The 18,174-nt window shown below is 35.2% G+C and overlaps 1 protein-coding gene across 1 annotated transcript; it reads right to left on the reverse strand.

Annotated features, from left to right (window-relative positions):
* Positions 1–1,027: 1,027 nt before the first annotated feature.
* Positions 1,028–11,171, reverse strand: LOC112046707 (uncharacterized). The gene is made up of 3 exons (XM_024083452.2): positions 11,021–11,171; positions 3,584–3,712; positions 1,028–2,625 (listed from the first exon to the last, which is right to left on the reverse strand). The coding sequence occupies exons 1-3, from the start codon at positions 11,042–11,044 to the stop codon at positions 2,473–2,475; spliced, it is 306 nt and encodes a 101-aa protein (XP_023939220.1). The 5' UTR covers positions 11,045–11,171; the 3' UTR covers positions 1,028–2,472.
* Positions 11,172–18,174: the final 7,003 nt, after the last annotated feature.

Consider the following 18,174-nt stretch of genomic DNA (forward strand, 5'->3'; position numbering starts at 1 on the left):
CTATACAAAACAAATGTTATTTCTCCACCAGGAATTTAATATTTAAATAAAGAAATATATAAAAACAAACTATAAGATTTAAAAAAAAATCGTGAGTTTCAATTTAAGTTTATTCGGTAACATCAGTTATTTATTTAAATTTCTTTACATATATGAAAATGAAAGTCAGTCGTATAGAAAGAACTATTTAATATAATTTAATTTTCTGGTGGAGAAATAAATCAAAAATATTTTTTTACTAACTTTTGATGTTAAAAGTTAATTTTTAACATTTTTGTGAGACTTAACATTTTTAATAATATCATAGACACATTTGACTAATGTAAATACGAAAAAAAGATTTAAAGTATAAGTAATCGTAAGAATTTGTTGATGTTTTAATTAAATACCACTAATTGTTTCGCATTTTTTACCCAAATAATAAATAAAAATGAACGTTGCTTACCTTTATTAAATTTATGATAAAATCAAGCACTTTAAGTACCTACTTAGTTTAAGTACACGGATTGAATTTAACATATTAATTTTAAAAAAAAATTTAAAATGTATTTATATTTATTTCAATGAAAATAAAATCTTAAAGTTAAAACGTTTTTTTCGTTACAGTCATGTTTTATTCAATCCGTTGGATGATAAAAATGAATTTTAGGCGAATTGGGAACGAAATAAAGTTTTGTACATATTGTAACTTGTTAAACATATTGTCGAAATAGTATTAATAAAATAATTTATGGATTTTCTCACGATGTTTTTTTTTTAACTTACCTTTGCGTAGATCAAATTGGTAATGTAAATCATGTGTTTCGCTAGTGAGGACATTATTAAACGACTCCAAAAAGTGGTTCAGTATCCATCCAGAAGTATGTTTGTATTTACAGATTATATTGAGAGTGAAACATATGAGCCTATGCCCGCCGACACACTGTGACTAGCATGGTGGGCATATGCTCCAAATCACCTCTCCTATAAAGACGCTCCTGGGTTATTTAAAAAATACCATGAAGATGATAAATTGAAAAACTCTTCATTTAATTTTCAATTAATTTATTTCTAAAAAGATTTCATAACATTTCAACTTAACTTATCACAGCCATATCTTTGGGTAAGCAATCTACTACCCGTGCGGATAAAGAATGGGATTAGAAATGGCGGGTCATTAAATTACTCAAGTAATTTTGGTAGTCTATAGGTACCTATGAATGTAACCGGTGCTACAAACCTGCCTCTGTAGCCCGACGTAGTAGTGGCACGACGATTCTCTTACTACGATCGCAAACGCTTCGAAAACTAGAAAAATGTGTGGGAATGACATTTGCTATCGACAGGTAACGTGATCAAGACCTGTTTTTTCGAAGCGTTTGCGATCGTAGAAGGAGAATCGTCGTGCCACTAAGCTACAGGGGCTGTACTGTAGTTCTAACTGAAAAATCGTCCGTGTGTAGTGTCCGTTAGTATTAAATGTCCAGATTTTTTAATGATTTTTATTGAAATTGCGATTAGATAAAACAGTTAAAACTACGTAGTTAAAACTAAAGATCTGTGACGCATATTAGACGCAAATAATGTGCGAGCAAGAATAGTTGCACCGCCATTTCTAATTTCATTCTTCATTCGCCACGTGTAGTAACATAAATGTAAGGGACTACACACATTACACGGTTCTGTGAGAAAGAAATCCACATCGTCCGTTATTTTTTGCGATTTTTAATAATAAGTACTATTAATTAACTGCTATATATAGAAATATACTTTTTTCGTACCAATTATATCACAGGCAAGTATAAAAAACAAAACCAGACTCAGGTTTATCTTTTTGATGTAAAAAAAAATAGATAGATAGATTAACATTCATACATAAGTCTTACAAACACATTTATTATTGTTGTAAAACTAAATATATTAGTCATTGTTGTAAAACTAAATGCGATTGATAATTTTTATAATAAAATGTTTCAAAAAACTGCGAATCGATAATAAATGATAATATTTACAAAGTCCATAGAACACTTTAGCTATTTTTTCACTTTAGAATTTTGCCCTTATTTCAACGGACTTCAAAAATACAAAAATGTACTGCACTGAGCGGAAAAACCTTCGTTTTAGAGGCATCCTCCTTTTTTTTGAAAACGGTTAAAAAGAGTTTTGAATATGTCTCAAAGCTTAATTCGGTATTACTTTTAAAAAAATATGATGTCCATTTTGGACTTTTTAACCCCCAAAGAGATGAATTATTTAATAAAATATGGAGTCGAAATTAACGTAATATTTATCACGTGATTCAGCAATGACATGATTGGTCAAATTGCACTCACACTTCTGTTTCAGACATATTTACACACCTACCTAAACAGATAATCACCTAAAAATAACTATAATTAAACAACCTATCGCAAAACTTAAGGTACAGTAAACATTATAGTTATCAATTTAGTTAGTAAAGTCAGTGTCACACTTAATCTTCGTAAACTACCCTCAAATAAGATAGAAGTCGTAAGCCCCTCTGCCGAAGTATACGTAGTCGGAACACCATTTCCTGGCTTGTAAGTCTGTGGAGCAACATGCTGGATAGGCCAGCCTGGACTTTGTCAGTTTCGCGCACCTTTGGCAAAGGTCGAGGAGTTCATCCTGGAAATAATGAAAAAAAAAAATTAACTAGAACTGCTTCGTTAATCCGGTTAGGAGCCGAATAGAGAGATCCTGGATTAGAGACCTCGAAGCTCCAGGAACTATTCTTTCTTCCAAGAATTGATTAAAAATACATAAATATTTTTTTTATTACTCTTCTAGTGCAAATGACCGCCGGTGTACCAGGTGGCGAAGTAACATTTGAAGCTGTTTTATTTTTTCTGTTGCAACAAGCTTAACAAACAAGGAAACGAACAAAGTAATCAATCATCAGTCTTCAAAAAATATCAACTAAAAACAAACTCAGGCTGTATGGCCAACGATATTGGCTTGTTCCCGTTGTGGACAACTTACAGATGAATTAAAAATGTCGTAAAACGTTTTTTTTTAAAGTAATGATTTCATTATTAAAGTAGATTTATCATGATTTTTTTGGATATAAGTAAACTGCCGGGTGGTTAGGCTAGGCCTGGGCCGGGGATGGGCATTCCCCTTTCAGCTTGGATTTGAGAAGTTAGAGAAGTTACACCCCGATACTTACGTATAGACACGGTAAGCCGTCGGTCCCAGTCATTAATTAATTATCATTAGCATCTAATAATGATCGATAAAGAATCAGACACCAAACCCACCAACCCGCATTAGAACAGCAAGAGGGTCTAAGTTAGTCATCTAGCAAGCCCGTCCGTTTTGGTCCGTCAAAATTGTTGACAATGGTGACTAAAACGTAATAGAGGTAACAGTCTGTCCGGCTAACGAGAATTTTCTAGATTTTGCCAAACAATTTTGTAAAATTGTTTGGCAAAATCTAGAAAATTCTCGGAAGCTATCAAGTCTTCGTCAGTAATCCTGAGCCAATTAAAAAAATTGCAAAATCCCAAATGAAGCCCGGCTATGGGATACAAATCTAGGACCTATTTGGTGTAAAAATTACCAGCTAAAATACAAAAATACTTACGTCAGTATGACACTCTGCTGACTCGGTGAAAATACCGCTTTCATGTGACATCCAGGGAGGTCGCGCGTTCGACTCCCGGACCAGCGCCGCCAAGCACAGTAGCACCAATCCGCACGCCAGGGTGTATTTCTGATGACAAAAATTTATTTTGAAAAATCTCCCTCAGCCAACAGTCAGTGCATTAAGGCAACATACTATCTCGTAGGCTTTCGGCGATCTTTCTTACAAATTTTAAATCGTCTGCAAAAATTAATATATTATACCTTGCCTTACCTAGAAAAACAAACCTACGTTAAGCCCGGTCCCGGTGGTCGCTAAAAATATTGGAGCAGTGTGGTGGACTTACGCTCCATATTTCCTCTCCAATAACGAGGGACCCCTGGCCTTGTGTGGCCGCTAGGCTGATAATGATGCTGATTCTACCAAGTTCTCATTGTTGAAGCGAAATCTCATAAATGAGAAGACAGGTTGTTATAAAAATATTCCATGACACAATCTAATCTAGGAAGATACCTGGTTCTATAGTATATAGCGTTAAATTGTGACTATGATCACTATGAGTATGAGTGGATAATTCCAATAGGCACCAGTTGTTTACATACTCGTATCTCGACAAATAATATAGAACTTAGACAAAACAACAACTAGGTAGCTAAGGTACTTGCATTCATCAAGATCTAGAACTTTATAGTTTACAACTTGGATCTACTACAAGTACTACAAAGGTCAGTTGATAACCACGACGTACTACAGTAGTAGTGTCAGCGATAATTACTAGAAACCTAATGCAGTTAACCTAATTATAATGGGTATATCAATCAACTGACAGCCTATTCACTGTAGATACTTTTAAAATGTAGTATCTAAATAATCTAAATAGAAAATGTAGTATCTAAATAAAAAAGAAATCTCACGTGATGGTAACTGATGATGCAATCTAAGATGGAAGTGGGCTGACTTGTTAGGGGTAGATAAAAATCTACACCCCTTTCGGTTTTGTCACGACATCGTAACGACACGCTAAAACGCTTGACGGTACATATTTGCTAATAGGGTAGTAACTAGCCACGGCTGCAGCCTCCCACCAGCCAAAGAGTGAAGTCTTGTTCTAGACAAGCAAATCTCCAGTAAGATCTCGTCATAACTTTCCTTCAGGCGTCACTTTATTAGAACTCTAACCTCAAGTTACAACAGCTGTCTACCAGTCATTACTTTAAATATGACCTCTATCTGTTGTAAATGGCTTGGCTTAATAAAACATATAGATTTATGTTTAAAGGTTTTTAGTTCAATATAGGATTGTATTTGTTCTTTATCGGGTGTTATCTCGTCTGGTTGGAAGACATGCTTCCAAACGTTTTAGCATTCTGCTCAGTGGCTTAAATAGGGCGGTGCCTTCGGTGCCCAGGCACAGGGCACACTCTAGGGGGTGCAAGAATAGACAGAATTAAGCATTAGAATGGGCAACGCATTTGCAGTAGTGAACCTGCGTTTGAGTTTTAGTGAGTGAGACACAGTGGGTGGTATGATAGGCAAAGGGTCTACTTAAATAGGGCGCAGTTATAGTAGCTCGCACAGGGCGCGGAAAAGGCTATTTACGGCGCTGTTTCTTCTATATTGCTTTATAGAATGTCATATAAAATACATACTTAATAGTTCAATTAAATTCAAATAATAGAAGAATGTCTATGTAAATTAACTCTTCAATAGCAAAAATTCAATATTACAATGATTTGTATGCAAGGATGGGTCACATAGGGCACTGATTGATAACATTTGGAGGTATATCCCTAAGGTTATCTCGTGTCACAAGTACTCATCTGGAGGTCTGTGAAGTACCTCACGATAAGCAAGTACAATGGATCTCGGAGTTGTGAATTGCACAATCGAAACACTAACGTCATTCCTGACCCAAATGAGCACTTCGCACTGTGGTACATGTTTGAGTTGAAAACAAGTTTGGCCTAATTAATGTTATCGTCCCAATGGTTGTCATGTTACATGATGGTTTACATAATATCTGGGCGACTGAGCAGCACTAGGTGTTTTATACCCACGATGGTATAAAAGCACCTAGTATGTGTCTGAAGTGGGAGGTTGTTTGTACAAGACAATATCGCCACTTATCTAGAAAGCTACTAGTCCAATTTTGATGCTATTTTCAGTGACAGGCTTAGGTTTAATTGGTGCATATTTTTAGATAGGTTTTACGATACAACAACTACTCCAATTTTGATGCGGTTTTCAGTGATGAGTTCGGCTTTGGCTGGTGCATGATTTTAGATGGGTGTTACGGTGCCAATTTATCAAGGGACGCTGTAGTAAAAATATTATTTGTGAACTGAAAAACTGTTCTGAATGGATTAGTGAGGGTTCATAGACAGCTGTTAGTGTTACGAACTACCATAACACCTATCTATGAACCGCAAGTGAGTCACGAAACTCACATAAGGGCGCTGCAGTATATTTACATTAATTAAATTATTAGCTACTACTTATTACAAAACTCGATAGAACTTGATAAGTATTTATGTATGGGGTTGATCGGGATATGTTTTAGATAGGTGTTACGATGAAATCCCAACAGGGGGCACTGCAGTCCACAACTTAAAGGGTTGCCATCATTATTTTAACTTTTACAGCAATAAAATATCTCCAATTATTCTGTAATTAAGTTCATTTAATGGCAGCGCCGGCGGATATTCTCTGACGACGGTTACGTCGTGAGGATTTTCCAAAATTTTTAATTTTGCTTTTTATTTAAGTATAGATTTTTTTCAAATATTTTGTATTTCTTTGTTTTTTGCAACTCTCGTAAATTATTAGGATACCTGTAAACCTGATGAACAAGATATAACTGAAAGCCAATGATGCTAATGATGGTTTTGTAAAACTTTTCACGTGTCACTTTTCCTAATACCTAATAAGACATAAATATATTGTAATCGCTAGTTATCTAGGTATGTAGAATAGATATATAATTTGATAAGGTTATTTTTAGATATTATTGCGAACAACGTGAATGAATAAAAATTAATACACCTACTTTATATTTATTTAGACCCGGTCCGTCACTATCGTCTTTGAAACTCCATGTGATTTTCATAGGAATAAATATTTATTTTCATCGCTTTATTGGTGCCTAGGTTAGGTACACACCTAACTAAGGCATTAAGTGATTATCGCCCTTGTACATATGTTGCACTGTTTAGTTGTAATGGTACTGCTAATGCGTTACAAGCTATTGGGAGATTTGTACATCCACCTCTTCATTTCCGATACGATCACAAAGTGATACTCTGAACATATAGCTCACTTCAAGGCGCGCTGAATGACTCTGAGCCAGGGTTCCCAACTTAGGGGTTTTCCCCCCAGATTTAGGGGGCAAATAAGTGAAATGGGATTTTTTTAGGGGTCTGAAATTTTTAGGGGTATTTTCAGGGATTTTTGGACTCTTTAATATTTTTAAATTGATGATAATTTTAATATTTCTTTCTTGGCCTAGCGACTTATAACGACATATAATACGTTATTCTACAACCACTCTGAGGCAATTGGAGGCAATTTTCATCGAATAAAAAAAATTGGTAAATTTATTCATTGTCAACATGTATGATTTCAAAAAATCTGAATCTTCAGATAAAGACGTAGTATTTTGTCTGTATTACCTAAATATAGACTTTTGAAACATATGACAGCATATTATTTCTAAATTATTATGAATTTATATTTTTTAGGGGGACAACTCAATAATTAAGGCGATTTTAGGGGTTTTTGACACCAACTTTAGGGATATATATTTTAGAGAGTTGGTAACACTGCTCTGAGCCTTCTATAGATATTATTACTGCCTATCTAGTTATGTATCTATATAATCAATAATAGGTAAGAGCGGTCGGGCTCATCATCGAGGGGTGGTAGTTCGATCCCTGCCCCGTTAGTATATTGTCATACCCACTCCTAATACAATCTTTCCCGATTAATTGAAGGACAATTGGAATATTATAATATAAAATATCACATTTTATAGAATTTTTGTTAGGCGTAAAAAATTAATCAGTTTCAGACATAAAAATAATATACCTACCTAACGTTGAATAATATACAATTTCAAATAAAACGGACGTCATCAATTATTTTATTGAACAAATTGTTAACTTTGTAACCTTTATTCAAACCGATTATTATAATGATCGGTCAATCATCTCACAACTAGAAATATCTAGTTTTGTTGATAAAACCGAGTCGTATGAGAAACGAAATATGCTAACAGCATCAAATCGTCATAAGACTAAGTCTTGTGATCAGTTCATTAATTATTATTATAATTTTAATTAGTAAACAAAATAATCATTATCTATATACTATTTATTTACACAATTATAAGGAAGTAGAAATCGAGTTAATAGGTACATTATACCAGATACTTACCTACAGAAACATTCGATTAATACTGTAGTTCTAAAATTAACGTATGTAAAAATCGATCAGTGGTCTTAGACTCTGCAGGCAGGTTAAGGGACAGAAATATAGAGTAGGCAGTTAAGGGTTAAATAAATTAACTACCAATAATTGAGATAATAAAACAAAATAACGAACGAAAAAAGTATCTCTTCACTGTTGACGCGCAAATTATACATAAAATTTTATTTGGAGGATTTTATCTATTTGATCATTTAAAATTTGTTGAAAATGAGCATAATTTCATGTAGTTTTCGTAATCAGATAGCTTAATATATAAACTTTGGATTTTTTAAGAACGTACAAAAAAAAGTTATTCTGAAAGAACTGTTAAGTACAATGTTGCCTGATAGTGGGCACAAGATAATTATAATTTAATTTAGTGTGTTTTCTTGGTATTGTTTTTCTCATAAGTTTAAAGAAAAGTAGGTACCTACCTACTACACAATTTCTGAATGCCTGATAGAATATTATTTATAGTCTACGAATCAACTGGCACCAAGTCTCCTTCAAATCTCCGGCCGACGGCGCTGTGGACTTACAAGACGGAGGTCCTGGATTCGATCCCTAGCTCGACCGATTGAGGTTTTCTCAATTAGTCCAGATCTGGCTGGTAGGAGGCTTCGCCTGTGGCTAGTGACCACCCTACTGGTAAAGACTTAACGCCAAGCTATTTAGCGTTCGGGTACCATGTCGTGTAGAAACCGAAAGGTGTGTAGATTTTCATCCTACTGTAAAAAAGTTACCCTGCTTTCATTTTAGATTGCAATCATCACATATGAGTGAGATTGTAGTGAAGGGCTAACTTATAGAGAATAAAAAAAAGGAAAAAACCAGTTTCGATGTCGAGTGTAATCTGTTTCCAGAAACATGACTTCCAGACAAATTAGCAAGAAAGAGAGTGATGACAAGTTATCACCACTGACATCTGCTACGATCAACTTTTTTATTTACGAAAATTCTTGATTCTAGTAGTTAACTGAGCTACCAGGAAATAAAATTTCTAAGCGTCGTAACGAGACAATGTACTACGCAATTTGTAGGACTTGTGGCTGCTAAGGTGTATAACTATTAATTAATCAACAGTAGAAAAACATCCGGTTAGTAACAACATAGTAACTACTGTCCTCCGAACTTGTAACAATAACGAGGTTTTTATAAGCTGTTTTTTACTGTAGCTTAATTAATAATTATACCTACAATTGAACAGCCACAAAGTCCTACAAATTGCGTGGTACATTATCGGCTCGTCCCGGCGCTCAGAAATTTTTATTTCCTGAATCAAGAATTTTCGTAAATAAAAAAGTTGATCGTCTCATCGAGATGAAGCTACTTTTTTTACAACTGTTTAATGTCTAATTAATATTTCGTATTAATTTGACATTAAACAATTGTAAAAAAAGTTCTACGGATCCCGGTTTGTAATCAACTCTCTTTAATCTACCTACCTATATAGTTTATGACAGTCACTTGTGATTTTTGGTCACTGTTTTGGCATTCTTGCATTTCCAAAATTTGTGATGGTTAGGCCATAGACCACCACGCTGGCCCAATGCGGATTGGCAGACTTCACACAAGCAGAGTATTAAAAAAATTCTCTGGTATGCAGGTTTCCTCACGATTTTTCCTTCACCGTTAGAGACACGTGATATTTAATTAAACCTATTTAGTTTATCAAAGCCTGAATAGTTCAACAGTATAAGTGCCGAATTCAACATCGAGAGGTCATGAGTTCGATGATAAATTTGGATGAAACGAGACTTTCTGATAGGTGTTAATGGCGTTACTCTTAGTGATGTTGTCACGAGGATCCTTTGGTGTTTCACAAAACATAGCAAAACAAATCAATTATTTATTATTGTTCAATAATCACATAACACGAAAATAATTCTGTCTGTCTGTCTATGTTTAACGTCAAGGACTAAGACCCTACAATAGCCTGCCCTATTTTATGAAAGCAGAAATTTCCTTGCCCCTGCCAGAGGTACCTAAGTATGATAGTAAATGTGACCGACGAAATATTGAGCGGTGGGCAGGTCGAGGAGCGTGACATGCGGCAGGACGAGTAACGAGACTACACTATGGCTCCGCCTCCTTCCCTCGCTACTTCCCATATCACTCGTCGAGTGTGTGGCAGACCCGCGAAGAATGTAAACAATACCCTACTCAAGATGTAACACAGTTAATCCAATTAATTTTTCTCAATTTTATCTTTCGCTAATGACCACAACAATGATTTCGCTGTATTTGGGAACATCGTAACTGCTAAACTTCAACGTGAGGTTATCGGCACAATTCATTTTAATAACAGTTTATTATTTTTATCTTCCACAAAATTAATGTTCATTTATACACTAGCGGATGAATTTAGACTTTGTCTGCGTGAAATTCTATTTTTCACCAACCTCGCGGGAACCATAAATTTTTCCGGGCTAAAAAGTGAAAGTCCCAGTGAAATCGGTTCAACCATTTCAAATATTAGCCCGGACAAACAGATGGACAGACTTTTAAGAAAGCTAGAAATTATAAGTACCAGCATAAAATTAAGTCAAACACATAATATTTTATTTTACCAAATAATACTTAGTTATTATGTTATTATTAAATTAAAGATAAATAATGAATAACAAATAAGAACGAGTCATATTAAATAATAAATAATTTATATCTGTACTGTTTTCCTTTAATTTGAAAATTTCTAGTTCGATTTGAATATATTATGTTCTTTGTTTTGAAAAATGTAGGTAGAAAAAGAAAAATTTTTAAATATTAAGTGTTTATTGTTTCAGCTAACTAAATCATAAATAATAAAAAATAAAAAAAATAATATGTAAGGTATACTTAAATTTTAAATTTTTAAATTAGCTAATATTTTAACATTATTTACAGTAAGTAACAAAAATAACAATGAAATTGAATATGTATCATATAAAACTATTCTGGAATTAAAATAACAATTATTTAAATTAAACTCACAATAGACAAACTGGAGCCAGCCATCTCGTTGTATATTAACACTTCAGTACACAATAAAAAAACACGATTAAAAAATAATTAGATTTTGTAAGTGAGTGTACGGTCCGCAGAGCAAGGCGGTTTCAATAAATATGTACAGATTGGAGATGCCCTCGCCAATATGAATGTTTGTCTTATATAGGGTTGCCACCTTATCGTTTTTTTATAATTGTTGACGATTTTTACCTACCTATATTTAAATGAATATTTATGGATGGCTCCATGTTGGACCACTACGGCGTCACCGGGGGGTTTGGGAGAGTGCAGAAGCATCGCCTGATGAGAGAAAAGATGAGGTTGAAATAAAGATAGAGGACAGAACGACTCTCTAAGGGCGTCTCCTATGAGACTCGGACCTCGGCTTAGAGGGTTATTCGGGAGGGCGTAACCGTGACCTCAGTGAATCAGTCCGGACGCCCCCGAGATCGTGAGTTAGAAAACCTACGTCCGGGTGACGTTAGATATCGGGGACCTCGTCTTCGCCAGCAAAGACGCTGTGTAGCTTGTGATTGTGTTGCCCGGTAACTTATAGTACCTATAATATTGCAATCCTATGGTAAGAGATATCTTTGTGAAGATAGTTGAAATTGTTGTTGAATTAAATTTAATGAAATACTGCGCTAATTTTTAAGTGTTCTTTGATATGCTATCATGACTTAATAGCAAAATCTGTCCTTGGTTTTTTTACATATCGATATGATATAGATGTCGATACGCTCAAGTTTAACGCTGAAGGCACACGATGCGGTGCGGCGCCGCATTGCAATAATTTCACCGTATCAGCGGGCACACGAGCGGTGCGACGCAACGTTGGACAGTGTTAAGAAAAATAGATCGAAAACTGAGCGGTGCCACTCCAACGTCGCAATGCATTACCCCTTCCCGCCTCATCTCGGTGGTTGCAAGTCCGGTGCGGCGCCGGAGCGTATCGTGTGACATGCCACAGATATTTCTATGTAAGATGACGCAGCGACACCGCTCTGGCGCTGCACCGCCGCAATGCAACGCATCGTGTGCTCCCACTCTTGGTTAGGGGAATTATTAAAGGATTAAATTCAATTAGAAAAATAATAATTTTAGACAGTCAACGGCTTATAAGAAGTAGGATTACTGATAATTTGATAAATCATCATTCATTAACGTAGTGGAAGATGCGGGTGAAAATTATTAAAGGTATTTTAAAAAGACAGCATTATAGAAATACCCCAACCTGAGAAATAATTGGATCTACTGTCAGGTATGTAGGTATTACTTAATTATAAAACTTTATTCTTCTTTAAATTTCAAGGTAACATAACTTTAAAAATTGAGTCATTGATCAATGACTTTGCTACTTATAGAAATATCTAGCATGTAAGCCTAATCTTGCTTATTACAAGCTCCGATAACGTATAATCTATGAATCTAAAAATAATCGCGAATGATAATAATAAATCTTATCGTGCGCTACGAATTCACGTATGTAAATTATTTTTATTAAAACTACAGCTGTAATAACGGGTTTACTTAGAACGTAGGTCTCTACTCCAGCTCTGTGTTGTACTCTTGACTTGAAGATTCTCACGTTATAGGTGTAAGCGTTTAATAATATCCTTATAGTGCTAATCAGGAATGGGAATTTTTTGTACATGCCCAAGGGTCATTGACTAGGTACAACAGAGCATATTACTGCAATAGAGATTGTTGGTGCATAATAGAAACGATATAGCAAAACCAGGCAGGCATACAGGACGTGCGGCATGATGTGCAAGTTTTCACAAACAGTTCTTCAGAACATTAATATAAAGTAGAACACAACAAGGGAACTAATGTCTCTATGTATGAACTTATAGAAAAAAAACTCCTAAAGAACCCATCGTTTGGGTTCATTTGTAGTAAATACTCTAGTGCTCTTATGTAAAAGGTTCTATCTTTAAATATATTTTAAAACTATAATTTATTTTTTGTATAAGTGTCAACCCTATCAGCTCTCCATAACACTTCGGTCTCGCGTGCTGGTGTTGTGACTTAGATAACGCCTGCCCGTCTGGCGGCGCCGCACCTGGGAGTAGGTGTGCGATTTGCATCAGCTGATTAGATAAGCTTAGGTTCCGCTTGCTTACACAACTGATAAAGCTTTTTTAATAACTACAATTACGCTTTTTGAAATATAACTTCTTTAAAATGAAAATGTAATCGGGCGAGGTGAACGGACGTTGAGAGGAAGAGTTAGAGATGTTTTACTTTAGTCATATTATGGTCGAAAGCACACTCGATTTTTTTGTTATTTTTAGGGTTCCATGACCGTACCCAAATGTTAAAACGGGGCTGTCACTAAGACTCCGCTGTCCGTCCGTCCGTCTGTCACCAGGCTGTATCTCATGAACCGTGATACTTAAACAGTTAAATAATTGTCGCCGAAAAGGCATCGTCCGTGGCTAGTTACCACCCTAGCCACGGACGTCGTGTAGAAACCGAAAGGGGTGTGGATTTTCATTCTACTTCCGACAAGTCAGCTCACTTCCATCTTAGATAGCATCATCACTTATTATCAGGTAAGATTGTGGTCAAGAGCTAACTTGTAGAGAATAAAAAAGACGATATATTTATGTTGCCGTTATAACAATAAATACTAAAAAAACAGGATAAAATACGGGATATTCCATACACCAACCGTACAGAATTCTTCGTGCGCGGGAAATAAATTTTCTTGCCCACTTTATGTTACTTTTATTTATCATTTACTATTTTTTGGTTGATATACATACTAAACATATAAATTAATATCTGACTCGTTGGCTTACGTTATATCACCTGCAATTATTCCCTTCAGACCGGGTTCAGCAGTGTCTGTTAGTCATAGAGACTTATAAATAATCAAAATTTAATTAGTGGTAACCCTATATCATTTCGATGGTTACTATATGGAGGCCGCGTGGTACTATCACATCACAAGGTGTGATAACAATCACGTTATACAAATTGCTTTATCACTATCGTATACATTATCAGTTCAAAGATCAACAAACAGATTTTTATCATGCGAATTAAAGAATTACTTAGTTCACATGTCCTTATGTGTACCATTTACACAGTTTAGGAAAAATACCTACTTAAATATTTTTGGAGTTACTCCATACGAATCAATTTTTATATAAAGCCCCCGGTATGAAAAAAATATGGGCAGTAAAATAAGATGAACGAATGACAGCGTTACGCTTTTGAGCGCAACCTATTCTGCGCACCTTTCACCGTGCGCTGCCGCCAATAGCGTACACACCTTTCACTTTTCAAGCGTAGTATTGAGACGTACATAGTGTATGCTGCAAGGCAACATACACGTATTAGGATAGTCGATCTAAACTCCATTCATGCGTCGGAGCTGACACATACTTTTTTTTAAAAAAGCGATATTTGTAGAGCGATCAGCTTTCTGAGACAAAGCTCATTCGAAGAACTACCACCATGACATGGTTATTATTAAGCTGCATTGATGTGTTCAGGGCAGAAGGAGGATGGGGTTTCTTCTGTTTTCATTTTCAACCGAGACGAACCGAGAATAGATTAACAATTCGACGTGTATATACATTTTTTATGTATGAACACTTATAAGAGTTATAAACATAAACGCACAATTAAATTGAAAAAACTTTATAAAAAAATACAACCGACTTCAGAATCAGAAATATAAACTAAAAGTGAAAAAATAACATGTGGTATGTGGTATGTGCTACCTTCTGATCACTTTGAAGGCGGTACGATGTTATTTTTGGCTTTTTAGTTTATTTTTATGATTTTGAAGTCGGTTGTATTTTTTTTCATATTCTTTTTTTTAAATCCCGAATTCTAACGACACACAGCAAACTATGATACCTACTAGGATACCTACCTGATATACTCAAATTAAAAATAAAACCAAGCTCAGATTTTTATTGATCTAACCACGTGAAAATCCATTCATTAGTATTGCTGTGATAAAATAATAAAGTATCACGGTTTGAATGGAATAATGATCATCACAATTGTGATGATCATTACTCGTTGAGTTGATAAACAATTATGTTTATTTATTATGACACGTGCCATGAAGTGAATTCTGCATACGTTACAAAATCTTATCTTTGACATAATGGGTGCTCAAGTCTCCTTTAACAAGTAGATAATGAATTAGTAAAGATGTTCTTGTCTGTTAGATATAGGCTAAGAGACAGTGCTGCATTACATTATTTATAGTAGTCAGGTGTTATTATTAACACAAATCATAGAAAACGTTAAAGCTGTCACTTGGTTCCTTGTTGCTTGGTTGGTTGTTAACCTAACAGCTGATCAAAATTCCAAAATGGCGATGATCAGTTATTTAAAGTTTTTTTTTGTTTATCAAACGCCTGTAAGGAAACAAAAAAAATATTCATATAGGCAGAGTAAATTTGAGATTGAACAAGACTTCTTTTACATATTGTTTTCGTTAATAATAAGTAGGTACATTGTTGTGTGGATTACTTACATTATCTTTACTGGTAAATACGTGTTAGTCGTCTTGACGTTCAATATAAAAAATATAACGTTAATGCTAATATGAGGCGTTTAAAACCTTCACCTATCTAGTAAACAAATATTGTTAAAATTTAAATTAATTTTCGTAAACTTTCTTATGCCACCGCAATTCATACAGGAATTAGGTCTAAACATCTATGCAGTGATATTCATAATACGTAAGTTAAATTTCATAAATAACTTTAAACTTAGTAGAGAGTATTACAGTTACCGTCTCTTAGAGTATGTGCTACAGACCACGACAGTAGCACTAACTATGTTTGTCCGTGTGTTCATACATTACCTGTCATGCTGCAGACATGCGGACAACAGCATGCACATGTCAACTACATGTCTACACATGTGACTCGACACAGGTGATTTAATTAACACACAGAGTTGTGAAATGTACATTGCAGTCTAGTTGGTCTGCCTTGTTAGTCCAATAAGCCTATATAGGAATTTTGAGGCCCTAGTTTCGAATCAACCATAAGGTCGGGCTATGAAATATTGAGCGCTTTGCTTGATATACGGGCGACGGGAGGAAAGGACTGCGCGGGTAAAAGTCGTCCAGGCAGGGCATCGCTGACCCCTCCCGCCCCGGGAGTGTTACGAACCATCGAACAGTGTTACGAACGAATTTGCCAAGCTATAGTTTAGAGTAGATCAAGCGGGTTGCAGAGAGCCACTGGATGCTAGCGGCTCGAGACCGTTTTGTTTGGAATTCCATGCAAGAGGCTTATCTCCAGCAGTATCCACTGTCTATCGGATGATAATGATAGATAGATAGATAGATTCTTTATTTGCACACCACAAAGATAAATACAAGTGAAATAAAAACATATTAAGAAGAGATCAGCATACAAAAGGCGGTCTTATCGCTAAGTAGCGATTTCTTCCAGGCAACCTTAGGTTTAGGAAATGATGATGATGATGAAGCCTCCAAATCTACCTCCTACTCCCCTCCTCGAATCATCGGCGTGCATGAGAATTTAAATAAGCATTATATCTATAAATTGTACGTATTCCTTCTCCGATACAGTTTTGTAAGGACTCCCCCACAAGGTAGGCAGCGCATTGTCGCATCTATAAAGTGCACGTCATTGATTAGAGTCTATAGAACCACTAACATATTAAATAAAAATTGGTTGTCTGTAAAGACGGTTTACTGACGATAGTTGAACGTGACAACGTCAGAAAATACTGATAGAATGGTTGCATTTTTCAAAAATAAATAAAATACTTTCCGTTTTTCTAAAATACTATTTAATAATCTTCATAGACCAGAATATACTTTATTTCTTGTAAAAAAAGTTGGCAACCCTATAGCGAGGGAACGTCGCATGACGTCATCTATTTTTGAGTGTGCAGGCTCAGGTTATAAGACGTTGTCACGTCAAAAAAGTTATATTTAGTTATTAGTAAGTATTCCGTTGACCTACCCGCTCCATACACCTATCTGTTGACACTGGCCGATGAGTCACCGCGTGCAGACAAAACAAAACACAGTAGCCGTTGACTTGTTCTGTACCCGAGTTCGTACAGTTCTATTTCACCCCGGCTCTAATCTCAAAGTGGGTATATTACTCTGATTTTTTTCTAGGTCAAAATATTGTCTTTAAAATTTATCGTACCTATAAACAATACTGGGAAAGAAATTGATATTATCGTTTACAATAATTAACCTTTAAGTACCGACGTGCCGTTTTAGTTACATTAGTACCGACGTGTGGTCTGGTAGACCCCCATAGGTTTAATAACGAAAACTTTCATGTTTCTTGTTATGTCTCTAAAAAACGGTACTATGTATTGTATATCTAGTTGTTGTATAAATAAAACAAAATATAGAAGTTACAACATTAATTAATAGTTATTACCATTTACATTGCGCCTTCATATTAATTGAGCGAAAAATAGAACTTCTAACTTAATAACTATTTATTATCAAACTAGCGGACGCCCGCGAGTTCGTCCGCCCTCAGACCTTTTTAATCTAGCCGTTACAGTAATATCGCTGTAAAAATGGAGTAACTTCTTCCGTTTTCCCAACATTTCCTATCACTTCTCTGCTCTTATAGATCGTAGCTTGATGAAAAGTATACTATTAACCTGTCCAGGAGTATGAAGAATAATTGTACCAAGTTTCGTTAAAATCCGTCCAGTAGTTTTTGTTTCTATAACGAACATACAGACAGACAGAGAAATTTTACTGATTACATTTTTGGCATCAGTATCGATTTGATAGTCATTTTGGAAATATATTTCATGTACAGAATTGACCTCTTTACAGATTTATTATAAGTATAGATAAACCATTATTTATTCCTAAATATAAGTACTTTTTTCTTAAAGTAAGTAAACCTGTAAACGCAGTGTAGGACGCCCTCCATCTAGATGGTCCGACGACATCAAGAAGGTAGTGGGAAGTGACTGGATGAGGAAGGCGGAGGATGTGTGGTGGCGCGCTCTCGGAAAGGCCTATGTCCAGCAGTGGACGAATACAAGCTGTTGATGATACTTTTTTCTAAGAGATTAATAACTAAGTTAACAATAAAAATAATAATTTAACGAACAATAAATCAGCATTTTTTAAATCACAAGGC

Source organism: Bicyclus anynana, chromosome 18 (genome assembly GCF_947172395.1).
Source record: "Bicyclus anynana chromosome 18, ilBicAnyn1.1, whole genome shotgun sequence".
Taxonomy (NCBI): Eukaryota; Metazoa; Arthropoda; class Insecta; order Lepidoptera; family Nymphalidae; genus Bicyclus; species Bicyclus anynana.